Raw genomic sequence first — 13,503 nt, forward strand, 5'->3', positions numbered from 1 at the left:
TAAAATTTTACCCAAGGCAATATGTAATGGATTACTGCGAAAGCTTTCTACACTCAAATTTCTTACCTACATATATTCAAGGGCTAGAAGCTAAATTACCAGTCACGGGAGGAGAAAAGAAAATGAGATATTTTATATTTACTTCCAATCTTTGAAGGTCATTACAGCATTACCTTGTGTATAAATATTGCCTCAACAGATGAGAAAGCCTTCTGTTCAAGATCTAAGATTTGAAAGGGCCCTGAAGATTATTTTGTGTTTCTGCATGTATCTATGTATTATATTCCTGCTTTTGAAAGACCTTCCATTAAGAGATAAGTTAGCCTTTATCTCATCTTAATGAACCAATACCAACATTTTATATTTTTCTACCTGTACATATTTTCTTTCCAGGTGATTATAACCTTATTTGCTCAATTTCTCTTCTGACAGGCTTATACTTTCCACATTTTGTAATGGAGTACATTCCACTCAAGTCATGGAATAACATAAAAACAATTCAGCAGTAAGAAAAAGAAAAGAGTTTCAATAATCATCTGTGAAACCAAGTAAACACAAGAACTTTCTACCAGTGATGAAAAGCAGAGGAAAACTGCAGAAACCACATGTCAGGGAAGTTTCCCAAATGTGATTGTGGGTGTAGTCTGGTGGTCTGTTCAAGACAAAGAGAAAAGCAAAACAGCAAGAAACTTGAAGAACAATGAGCAGAAAGAAGTACCAAAATGAGACCTCTAAAATACATTATGTTTTGTACAAGATTTCTTTTTTTTTTCAGAGAAATTTAAACAAAAAACACAATGTTTTTTGTATAATTTAAGGAAAACCACACACTTGTTTTGTAGAATATATTTCTAGGTTTCTTTTTTTAAACAGAAATATGTGTATTTATTATATTCAATTGCCATACTTCAATATTTCAAAAAGAATTTATATGAAGTTGTGCCTGTGATTTCAGAGGCCATGACTGAATACTTCTGAATCTACGTTCTTTGTATTAATGATCAGATACTGCTCATAGTGTAAAGTAAATTCTGTGATTTTAGTTTTCAAATACTCTCAGTCACTTTCATTTATTTTTATTAACTTTTTTTTATTAACATAACAAAAAATATATATAACATGTCTTTGAAAATACTTCCTTTCTTTTTATTTCAATTAGAAAAAATGAAATCTTTAAATTCCACCTTCTAAATTAAATTGAAAAACAACTTACTTTGTCCAACAAGCCAAAGGGTTTGTAATTTCCAGCTACTGGTGCATGTTAAGCTTTCATATTTATCTATACTATGTTTTTTCCATTTATCTATACTACATTTATCCATGTGTCCCACTCCCTTACCTATTGTGACAAAATCTTATTTCTTAGTTTCCTAACAAAGCTATTCAGGTAGAATTAGGCAGGGAGAAAAAAAGTCAAGAATAAAGCCTAGAAACTGTCTTTATAGAGAAAAGCATAGATAAAATCACTAACAACAAATAAAACAGATAATTTTATTGTATATATCTGTGTGCATGTGGTAACATTAGGCTGAATGCATCTGTTTTAACAATAATATTTCCAGAGCTGAACAAAGTAAAAGGCCAAATGCAAAGACTTCTAAAGAAGTCATAAAAATGTTAAAAAAAAAACCAAAACAAACTGAAAGGGGGAAAAAGGCTTTATTGTATTAACAGGAGACATCTTCATTTTATATCTTCATCATTATTATATTTTTAATGCAACATTTAACCTGAGGTAACACATGAAAAGACATGGATTGTTAAATTATGTTTCAAGTAGCTAAAGAAGAAAGGAAGAGATAACAGAAACTTTCATGACTTGACATGTCCATATCTTCTAAGTAGTAGAAATTTTTATCCTCAGTAAGTATGAGAAACACTATTCTAAAATTGTATTCAAGGAGAGGAGTTTGCAAATTCAAGCAGTAAAAACACACCTATCTGGCATAGATGCTGAGGCCAAAAAAGTTACCTACAGTGTTAATAAAACCTCATCCACCTATTCTTTATTACATACTTGCATCTTGCTGGCCTGCCTGACTATTAACAAGTTTCATTTAACTTTCCCTTATTTCCCTAATTTCCCTTTCATTTATTTCTATATTGGCTTCAGCCAAGAGCAAAAGTACTGTGAGACAGACCAGCCTCGCACAGCTTTTTAATTAAGAGCAGAAACTATTATGGTATTTGCAGGACTTGATCTTTGTGGTATTTATACAAGGTGAACATTTGGGATTTTTGAGTTTTCTTGTCATGATATGCTATGGTTTTTGTGTTTATTTTCATTAAATAAATAAAGTTCATCAGTCTTAGGTTGAGACACACAGGTCTCGTAGAAGAACTACTGGATTCTTTTGTGATGTAATTCCTTTCTTATTTCTTCCAAAGTGAAAACTATTTTCTTTATTTGAAAGATTTAAAGCTAAACACATAATTACAAAAACACATTGTGTTTATCTTTAAAATATACTCCACTTGAAAGATACAATTTCTCCACGAAAGACAAATAATAGTTCGCTCTCAGGGCATCTTAAAAAGCTTAAGGAATCAAAGCTAACTTGTCAAATTTAATCACTTTTGCCAAAAAAAGTGATGGTATGGCTAGGCAAACAAACTTGAGTTATCAAGAGTCATCTTTAAACTTTTCTTTAATAAAGGAAGCTTTTCCTTTCCATTTGCATTTCCCAACTGAATAACTTCTCATTACAGTGCACAAATAAATTTAAAGTTCAAAATAAAGTAATGCAAATAAGTTTCTATATTACAGCTGCTTAGTGAAAATGGAAACAAAATTTATATAAGTAATTTTCTATTAATTGTTTCTATTGAATAACTCAATGGTAATGTTGATAAAATTCCTTTATATTTTAAGGCTAATTTTATTCCTATCTATGCAGTTGTGGAGGCTTCTGTTGCACAACAGATGAAGAAGCATTTGTAAGATAAAACTACTCCCCTACATCTGAACTTTTCTTCTGTGAGAAAATGCAATGTGTTGGAAAACACAGTGTATTGGGAAAACAACAGCAGACAATGAACATGGATTTTTCTGTCTTCTTTACCTCAAAGAAGCAACTAAAGCCAAAGTAACAAAGCAGAGTTGCTTTGACATGATTCCAATGCTACTCTATAGCCTGTAAGAGCAGAATTCCTCTTTAGAATTTCCTCTCTTCAGGGATTTGATCATTGCACACTTGGCAACTGTATTACTCTTGGCAGTTTCAAAAACCAAAGTGAAGTCAATTATCCAAGCACACAGCCCAAGAAGGCACGCAATGCAGGTTCTCTAAAAATGTCAGGGGAAATTAGTCTACCTAGTCACTAATGCAACTTTTAGTAGTCCTTCTGTCTGTTGTTTTCCTTACTTTTCAGTCTGCGGACTATACCTGAAGTTCAGTCCTGGGTAATTGCCAAAATCCCTTTTTTTTTTCCCACATAAGCAGTGAAACAATGAATGCCAAAGTCCTTTGATGCCATAGTTGTCTCAATTATTTCAGATTATTTTGAGGAGCATTTAAATAATGGATGTATGAGAAACAAATAACATTGAATAAGTCGAAAAACATTATTTTAATTGGTTTTGGATTCAATCAAACATGTCTAAGCAAACTTCTTATAATCATTAATATGTTTATAAGACAGTCATTACTAATATGTAATTTAATATTTTAGAAGTGCAATATTAGAGTGTTGTGAGGACAGTTCAGTTAATCAATGCAGTGACAACACAAACTAAGAAGTTGCTAAAACAGTTATTGTTTGTCCTTGCATGTCTGGCATGCTTCCAGAAATAGAGTGGGATATAAGAAGGCAATCACATCATGTACCACTCACCATTACAGACCACTGAGAATCTGAACAAGCAGCATGAAGTATAAAATATGTTTTAGTTCAATCTAAAGCTTCATCACTAAATAAAATGATTGCTTGAAATCTTCTGGTAAATATTAGGTAGCAAATGAAACACAATGATTGCCATGCTCTTTTCTTGCTTTAAGACCTGCAGAAGTCCCAGTGGCAAGTGAGAGGGTAAAGACAGGAAACATGGACATAGACAAAAAGGAAAAACAAAGAAGGGAGAAAAAAAATTGAAGGATGATAGTTAAAACCTTTTATAGATTTTTTTTAATCCAATTAGTGAATCAGATTTAAAAGAAGCTACACAACAAGCTGCTGACTAGCATGTGTAGCTGTAAATAAACCAAGCTACAAGAAACGTGGGTCAAATATTTTCCAGTGGAACAGTATTCCATCAGAAAATGCTAATGGAATGGAACCAAAACCTTCCATAAGAACACAACAACTTCTTGAAAAGTTTTGACAGAAACCAGGCGGAAAGGCAGGCTAAATAACCAACGTGTCTCTTCATCTTTTCTCTTGTCAGCCAGATGGAGCCTGCCAGGCTCCTTGGCTTCTAGTTTTCATAGAATCCTTGACTTCTTGCCTGATGGGCTGCCAAACAGCTGGAAATCCAGGTCTCCAGGATCTCCTAAGCTTTTTGGCTTCTCATGGTCTCCAAGCTCTCAGACAGCTGCTTTGCATGGAACTTAGGGCCCAAGGCTCCTGTGTGAGGGAGATACAGGCTACACCCTTTGCTTCCTGGCTTCCACATTATGTGTCTTACAGAAACTGGACTCCTATATTTGTAGATATTAAAGACCTCAGGGCAGTTTGTATCAGTTAATTTAGGATCTCCAACTTGTCTAGGAGGCCCAAATAACTCCTGAGACTCAGTTCACTACACTAGTCAGCCTGTGTCAATTGTCATTGAATGAGCTGGTTCTGTATGCACCCTGCAAGCACAGCAGTCACTTACAGATTCACCAAGCCAGGTCTGGATTCCTGGGCTTCCTAAAGTTATGAGGATCCTGGTTCTCTGAAAGGGTTCAGAGGCAAGCAAAAAATTCCTTTTTGTCTCTCTTTTGGTACACATTTTGATGCTTGGTTAATCAAAAATGCTTAAAAAATTGGAAGATCTAGATCACCCAGATAACCAGGGTGTAAAAACTGCATGAAATGAGAGCACATATAGAGAAGTAGGTAGGACAGATGTAAAAAATTATGTCTATAGAAAACAAATTAAAAAATGGAAAGATAGCAGTAAGAGCACTAAGTTTGAACCAAGGTTTCTGTGTAAAATTGCAAGAAGCACAGCAAGGCAAACAAAGGAACTGGAAAATGCTGTACATACAAAAGAAGGGAATTTTGACATTTTAGGCTTAACCCAAGAATGATACATAAACAAAAATGCATTGGCAGTACTTAACTAAATTTTTTCAAATGTAAAACAAAAGAATAACAGTGTGCAGTATGGAGCACAATTACCTTTCTACACTATAGTTTTAAATTAGCAAAATGTGCAATCAAAGCATCTTAATGTATTTAAAACAGCAAACGGTTTAACTATTTTTTAAATATTAGAAGAATTTCCAACTTCAACTACATTTCTTTGTTATTCTTAGAAAAGAAATGCTCTCTGTGGTTTTATACATATGGTTATGTTAACTTTCCATAACAAGCAAAAATCTGTGTAAGAATAGGTCATCAGCAACATATTTTCTACCCATAGGCTAACTCCAGGCTGGCTGGCTGCAAAACTCACTTCCTTATTATATAATACACTTTCAGGACTGAAGACTAATTAACCTTCCCACATACCCATTTCGTAGCCCCTCTTAAACCTGGTTTAGTTTTCATTTGGTTTGGGGGGTTTCTGTGTCAACATGGACATTCTCTTTCCCCTTATAAAAGAAATACACAGACAACTTTAGATGTCTCATCATCTTTCATCACACCCATGATAGTCTCCTGTAGAACTGAAACCACAATGTATCAGAAAAGGGTGAATGTCATTCCATACGTAAATTTTAAGAAAACAGAGTAACTTTCTCTCTCTTGTCTTTCAAACCCCCAGTCTCTGACTCTGCTTAAATTATTTTGACAGATAAAACACAGCACTTTAACAGCTACTGAGAAATAATTAACTCTACCCTAGCTGAAAACAGGATGACTCTATACATAGATGGCTTAATGAAGTTCTTTAAGAAAGCCCCACAGTTATAGCTATAAAAAGGCTAAAACTGAAAGTTGGAAGCTGATATGCAGGCACATGGGACAGAAAAACATGATGCTTGACATTGTCATTTGCATTTTAATGTCTGTACCCAAAACTCTACTAAATAAGAGGACAGGAAAAAACCTCCAGAACTTTTTCCCCTATTCTTTTTTTTTTTTTTTAATTTATTTAAAGATTCTACTAGAAAGTTTCTCTGTGAGGAAATAGGAATTTTCATACAGACTCAAGCTGGCAGTGTTCCTCTTATTGGCACAATGCATTTGGGTGATTTTTATAATAGCCCAAATTACATCTTTGTAGAATTTCTCCAAATGTTTATGTTTGGGCTGATGTATGTTGGGAGAACATTACAAGTACTGTTTTTCAAAGAAGCATCATAACCAAACATTGCTGTTCCAACATCAACAGAGTTGAGTAGACTTCTCTTATTCATTTTTCATAATCATTTGTGTTTCTTGGACAGTTCTCTTACACTTTGCTACTAGCAATGTGCCCGCAGCAGTAACTTTTCCTTTTGGAAGTAAAGAACCACCAATTAATAACAATCTGCTTCTATTAGAATAATTCCTTTAATTCCTTTGTAACAAACAGTATCACTTAGCTACATCATACTGATAAAATTCTATTCTATGGGAAGTACTCTTAAACAGATTATGGAGAGAGTAAGCATGAAAGAGAAATATATAATCACATACGACAAAACAACCATTCTATCAGAATTTTAATTAGCTTCTAAGATGTTTAATATACAGAAAAAAACCTTTAAGTTGGTTGTAAAATGAAAATATTTGTGCAGAAAAATGGATGCTGTGTTACATTGCTATTAAAATTTGTTTATGATACTACTAACAAGTTCATTTTCATCTGTGAATCTCCACAACACAGAAAAGAACCACTAGAGCTTCCACAAAAGAACACAAAAAAACCCCTCAGACTCCATTCTCACAGCTATTTGAAACACAGTTTGTGGTCCCAAGTACAGGCTTAGAAAGGCCAGAACACACATAACCCTTTAAAGTCATGTACTTATTACTGCTTTTGAATCAAGCACTGCATAAACCAAACTGCTTCTTGAAGATCATGCAAATTGTTGAATAACATTAACTTTGAACAAAAAAAACCCAAATACTCTTTAGGTAGAAATAGTTGCTGCACTTCCTCAGTGTGGCTGTAGTTGCTGCTTTATACATATTTCTTTCTATTCAGTGTCAGCGGAAAGGGTATTATTGGTAGGTTTGTTTCAGTGAGCCACTTGGCCTCAGTGTCACACAAAGAGCTCTTTGTGGGATCACAGATTAGCATTAGGGCAGGCAGCCAAGAGAGATGAAAGGAGAATAGCTACACTAAGGGTGTACATAGCTTGCACTCATCAAACACCCCAGGGAAAAAAATGAAAAAAAAATTCCATGTAATACATAATTTCAGTATTTGTCCTCTATTCCCTTCATTTGTGAAAAAGTGCTTTTAGTGGAAGTTCTAGCAATTTGCAGTTCTATTCTAGCACTTCAAGTTACTGAGTCCTACTCATAGGAAGCACTACCTCAGTACTGAGATGAAGTAGTATTTTAACATTCAATTACAGCAATATTGTTCAAGAGAGAGGCAGGTATATTCATATCTTTACAGAGGAGACATGCACCATTAGGCATCGAAAAACTTTATTGCACTAGAGTGCACATATAGAAAAAAGGATGACAAGATAATTCAGAATAACCAGCATGTGTAAAAAATTACAAGCAAGCAGCCATTGTAGAAATTATTGGGAAGAAATAAAAAAAAATGCTTCAGTTATCAAAAACAACACCAAATTTTCTCACTATATATCCATATATCTGTATCATCGAATCAGCTACATAAATTAATAGCAGCCACACAGTGCTCAATTCCAAACAGGAAACTGCCAGCAAAAAGGATGCTACAGATATCTAGCACTTTGAAAGAATTATTATTCTTTACATAGTTGGGATCTCTAATTCTGTGAAGGATATATATTTTTGGTACAGTAGAGAAAAGATGCAAATGTTGCATTAAATATAGAGGCAAATCAGAAATGGAAGCCAGTACTGTACAAGGATTAAGGTATAAAGGTAGTACTCTAGGAAACTTCTAATGGAAAAGAAAACCTTGCCCATTTATTTTACCGAATGTCAGTGCTAAGAATTCAGAGAGATGACTTGCAGCTTATCATCACTGTTTTATCTCTATTTGGAAAGTGACATGAAATAAATGAATAGCTCAGTCTTCTGTACACAACTGACCTGCACAACCACGACTATTCACCACTGGCACTTTTTGTTGGCAGTCTGAGCAGAAAACCTGAAGATTACATTGGCACCGAGTCTAAAATATGCTCTGAAACCAAATGATGGTCTCTTGAGAACACAGCTGAAGTACCTCACAGTGGAGAACAACTAGAACTACCTGTGCTATTCATAGCCTGTGAGTAAAAGCTTTCTGTTTGCAGCATTGTCAGATTTTCATCATGCTTTATTTGGGAACAGTAAGCTTAGGTACTGATAAGTTACTAAAATATATTTGCCAATACAGAAAAGACTGTAAAAACAGATTATATAATGGGCACTAGATGGAGGACTCTACACTTTTGAAAAGTAAATACATATGTTTTTTAAGCAGTTAACAGAATAAAATAAAGTACAAGTAGCAAACAGCAAAGTATTGCTGAAAATTATCCAAATGTAAAAATTATACATGAGTCAAAACTGTTACTTTAAATACTTCTTTACCTTAGCATTTTCAACACAAGGACAAAGAGCCCAAGCTGCACTTGCTTGAACCTCTGGGTTAGGATTTTTCAACAATGACCATAGCAAGCGGACTCCATCTAGACTGTCAATTACCCTATTGCAGGAACAGACCAAAAAAGAGAACATTAATTATGGAGTATACAGTGTTGAATCTCAAATTATATCAGTTTGTTTGGACACTGCTCTAAGAAACACTGGCATGATTCTGACAGACTGTTTTGCTTTATGCAAGCGCTTGTGTTTTATTGTCAGCTAATCGCCATCAACATACTCAACAAACAGTGCCCACTATAACAGATGGGTGCCAATAAATGATGTAAAGACAGAATGTTTTCTAACTAAATCTCATTAATGTTGTTTATTTTTTTCCAGCACTGTCATTCAGAGTGCTTATAGAAGATAAAGTAAGCTACATTATAACCAGGACTCATAAATGTAAAAACAAGCATGTGACTTTTTAACGATCTGCATGCAAAATGAAATCTGAATTTGAGCATACTGGCTTCTTTCATATAGTAACAAATACTTTCCAAAACAAATATTTATGTCCAAAACTATGTACTTAACTTTTTATTCAGTCTATGCTTAATATATTTACCTTGCTCTACAACATATTTTAAAATACTATGTTTCTAATCAAGCATTAGAAATTAAAATGGTCACACCACAGAGCATCCTTTGTTGGGCATGAATAACGTGTAACTTGTTTCCCATATGTTCCCTTCCTAACAAGACCAACACTGAGCACTATGTTATAACTACTTAAACATACTATAATCAAAGTATCTTCATGACTGGCTGAGAAATGAATTATCATCAAAATCATCTCTACACCATCTGTGTTATGTTTACATATCAATCAGGCTTGGGGATCATAACTTCACATTAGGTTCAAATGAATACCCTAAATGGAAAGGAAGGTCAGACCAAACTTAATAGCCTTTACCAACATGCCTTTTTTCAAAACTCAAAACTGTGTTAAACTCAAAGCAGATGAACTGAAGTTGAAGAAAAGCAAGCACACCTTCATTGTCTAAGCTCAAAAGTAAAAAAATCCATTGCATGTAATGTGTTTCTATCTTTAACTGTAAATGCTAGAGAATTCAAAACACATTTTTAAGAGAGCTTAAAAACAGCAGATAAAGCATCTCATTTGTGTTCACTATATATGCTTTGCCAAGAAATTTTAAAACTAACTATAAAATGAACTTTGTATGTAATTCTATCATCGTTTGAAGCAGAAAAAATAAATAAGGACATGAAGTCTGTCTAAAATAAGCAAGAACTTTATTCGTAACATTTTTACGCAAACTGTTTAAACAACTATGTTCTTCAAAATAATACTTTTTGAACAAAGCAATGGTTTAGCTAAAAAACCTGTTTTTTAAGATCTGCCAGTTTCAGTATAGCTTAGCTTATACACACAGCTCCAAATCAATTGCAAGAAAATCATCATTCAAAGGACAAATTCAGAAGTTTTAACACTACAAAATAAAACAGTCAGAGCACAAACTACACAATTACACATATATGTTCATATAGTAATGATGACGTAAGTAAAAGCTTCAAAACAAACTTTTAAATCCCTCCATGCCCCAAACACTTTTAAGCAATTTTAACATTACTCTCCTGTCAATTCAGAAAGTACAAGGAATTTTTTCCTATATTGGAATTAATTAAAAAGAACCCATGAATCTTTCCTCTAGTCAAGCGGAGTACTGATCATTTACCAACATGAGGTACTTCCTCCCAAGAGGGACTAAATATAAATGACCCAGCTCCAACAAGTATATAAAAATCAAGAGATAGAAGCCAAACACTGAGCTCAGATTTTTCCACCACACTTGAAAAAACAACCCCTAGGCTGATTTATCTTTCCTTTCTATTTATTTAAAGCTTCCTTTTCAATTGGAAGTTTACTTTCATTTTCTTTTCAGTTTCCTGGTCTTCAGTATTTCAAGGTAAACTAGCCTCCCTCTATCATTAATTTGCTGAAGAAGAGTTTTGCCTTTTGCTTAAAGACTAGAAAGACCAGTTGTCTTAGATCAACAGAACCCAGCTCAGAATATGTGAAAGTATAGTTGTCTGATCATTCAACATACATAAAATTAAGCTAGGAAACAGTAGAAACAAAACAAGAGAATCTGCAAATCACATTGTTCATCACCGATTACTTGCAGTTACACTAGATTAACACAAATAAAATACACAAATGATGCTCTTAAATTCTCACTTTGGAAGAATTATCATTGTGTAACCACCAGGCAAGAACAAATCTTATTTTCATCTTGCTGAGAACATCTAGAAAGCACTGCTAAAAAGTTCAATTTTCTAATCTTCCTATGGTTTCACTACACAATCCAGCAGATGAAGAAAATGGGTGCTGAATGAGTGCATTTGCCTTTACAGTAAAGGGAACATTAAAATAAATGGTCCTGAAAAATGTTTCCTCTATAAAAGTGCTTAGACATTAACTTCCTTCCTATGTAAAAATTCCTTTTTGAAGCTGACAAAAAATACACATTCAGTTTTCTTTACAAATAAACAAATAAAGAGAGAGGAAAATAGGCCTGTAATCTTGAAAATTTTAGCTTTGATGGCATAATGCTAAACAACATTATAATTTGCTTTTGTATATAGTTTTTGTATCTAATTTTCTTCCCACAGTGTATTAAAATACTATTAGCAGGATGAAGTAATAAAGATTCTTACCACAATAAACATAAGCAAATATAAAATTTACTTTGGTTGATATTCAATTCTGTATTAATCCATAGTTAGCACATTATTCACTATATGGCTTCAGTCACTTAAGCAATTTCTTTTATAATAATTTGTTGATATTCTGATGATAAAGTTAAACTATACTAAAATCCGGAGCAAGCAGCCATACATGGGACTGTTAAAAGACAGGCTTTTTAATAAAAATGCAAAAAATTTTCATTGAAAGCTGAATGGAATCTCATTAAAGCTGAAATAATACAATATTTAGTTGATATAAAAGTCTCAATATTTAATACTTTAATATTCAAATATTTACCTGCGTTATAGAATAGTTGATCTGCTACTGTATGTGTGTATGTATGTAATGAATTTAATGCACAGGACACTATTAACAGTCAAAATCTTAACAGGCATGAAACTCACTCAAAGTAGAGTTTTATTATAAACCCTATTATATTTACAGTCCTTCACTGTAAATACATAACAATACATGAATATGTGGAATTCAAAAGCAAGAGCTCAGGTTGTGAAGTGTTGTGCCTCTATTCCTTAGTAAAGCAAAGGCATCTCGCAATAACTGGGCCACCTCGTCTAATTCAAAGCTCTCTGTCACAGACTGATCTTCTTTGATCACTGAAATAATTTAGAATAGGTGTATATTATTCTGCTCCTCAAAATAACCAAAAGAAGTTGCAATGGCAGTTAGAACTGGCTGAAGAAGAGCTCCTGTCATGAGCTCCTGTGCTGGCCAGACATGATTAGAGTACAGGTGAAGGGATATTTTCAGCTGGTATCATTGCTCCTACCAAAAGGCAGCTGCAGGGTGTAGGACCAAAGCATCTTCCTGCTTCCAAACCAGAATTTACATATGGTGTACATAGAATAGGTCTTATGGTCAAATAATTTTAATGCAATTAAACCCATTCAGAGATTACTGCAATTTTTAAGTTACAGTGAATTGGTATTTACTATGTGACAGATTGTCAGCTACTAAATACTGTCAACAGTGCAGACTGGTCAGCTTAAGATGACTTTTAAATTACTTTTGTTCTCTAGTTGCCTAATGAAGAGTTTTTACATTATTTAAGAATCTCATTATCATTATATCATTGAATATTATGAACAAGATGTGGCATACAATTCTAGAAATTTACTTTGCTTTTTTAAATATATCTGAAATTAGCAAAGCTGTTAATCTGAAATAGTACTTCTTTTTCAAGTTAAAATTTAATATTGAACATTTCCAGTAGAAATGTCAAGATGAATTGCTTAAATATACATGTGTACACACAGCCTAGACATCTGTTTGTCATATCTATCATCTTTCTCTGCTAAAATGTTACTTACCAGAACTTTGAGAGCTTCAGTTTAATTGCCTGCCAATTCAGACCACAAATACAAATGTAAATAAACAAAGTTATACTGACTCTGTATTGTGCTCACTGGTAAGATTACAAGGTTTAATTCTGTAAGAATGTAATCTCATCTTTTTTGAAACCACAATTTAGCATTTTTCTTAAAGCTTTCACTAGTTCCTGCTGACTGCTTTGATAAATAGTATTATATACCAATGACTCAAACTCCATCTGCTTGGCTAAAATAATTGTACATTTTAGTTTGTAAGATTCTAAGCCCTCAGTTTTGAATGCCAGCAATGCCGTCTATGGATTTTCAAATGGAAAGGGCAAATGACACTTTAGTGTCAGTGAAAGAATAAGCACTAGTCCTCTTTTGTTAGTTAAAGAAAATTAATAACTTAAAAGAAGTTCCTCAAAAAGATAAATATACATAAAAAATATACAGCAACATCTCTGTCAGTGGTAATACAGCAGACCAAGTAAAGAGAACAGCTTCATGCTGTCTACATAAGACTAAGGAAGTTCAGTCACATAATTATGTTAGGTTTTTTAGATAAGTAAGTTATTTTTGGCTGTGAGA

At 33.5% G+C, this 13,503-nt stretch overlaps 1 protein-coding gene across 1 annotated transcript in view; it reads right to left on the reverse strand.

Moving 5' to 3' along the window:
- The window catches only part of ODAD2 (outer dynein arm docking complex subunit 2), a 73,046-nt gene that overhangs the window by 26,320 nt on the left and 33,223 nt on the right, over positions 1–13,503 (reverse strand). The window contains exon 17 of the mRNA XM_086861873.1: positions 8,821–8,935. Coding sequence (XP_086717999.1) covers positions 8,821–8,935 — 115 coding nt within the window. The remainder of the gene's footprint in view (positions 1–8,820; positions 8,936–13,503) is intronic.

Source organism: Cyanistes caeruleus, chromosome 1 (genome assembly GCF_971803275.1).
Source record: "Cyanistes caeruleus chromosome 1, bCyaCae1.hap1.1, whole genome shotgun sequence".
In the NCBI taxonomy this organism is placed as follows: domain Eukaryota; kingdom Metazoa; phylum Chordata; class Aves; order Passeriformes; family Paridae; genus Cyanistes; species Cyanistes caeruleus.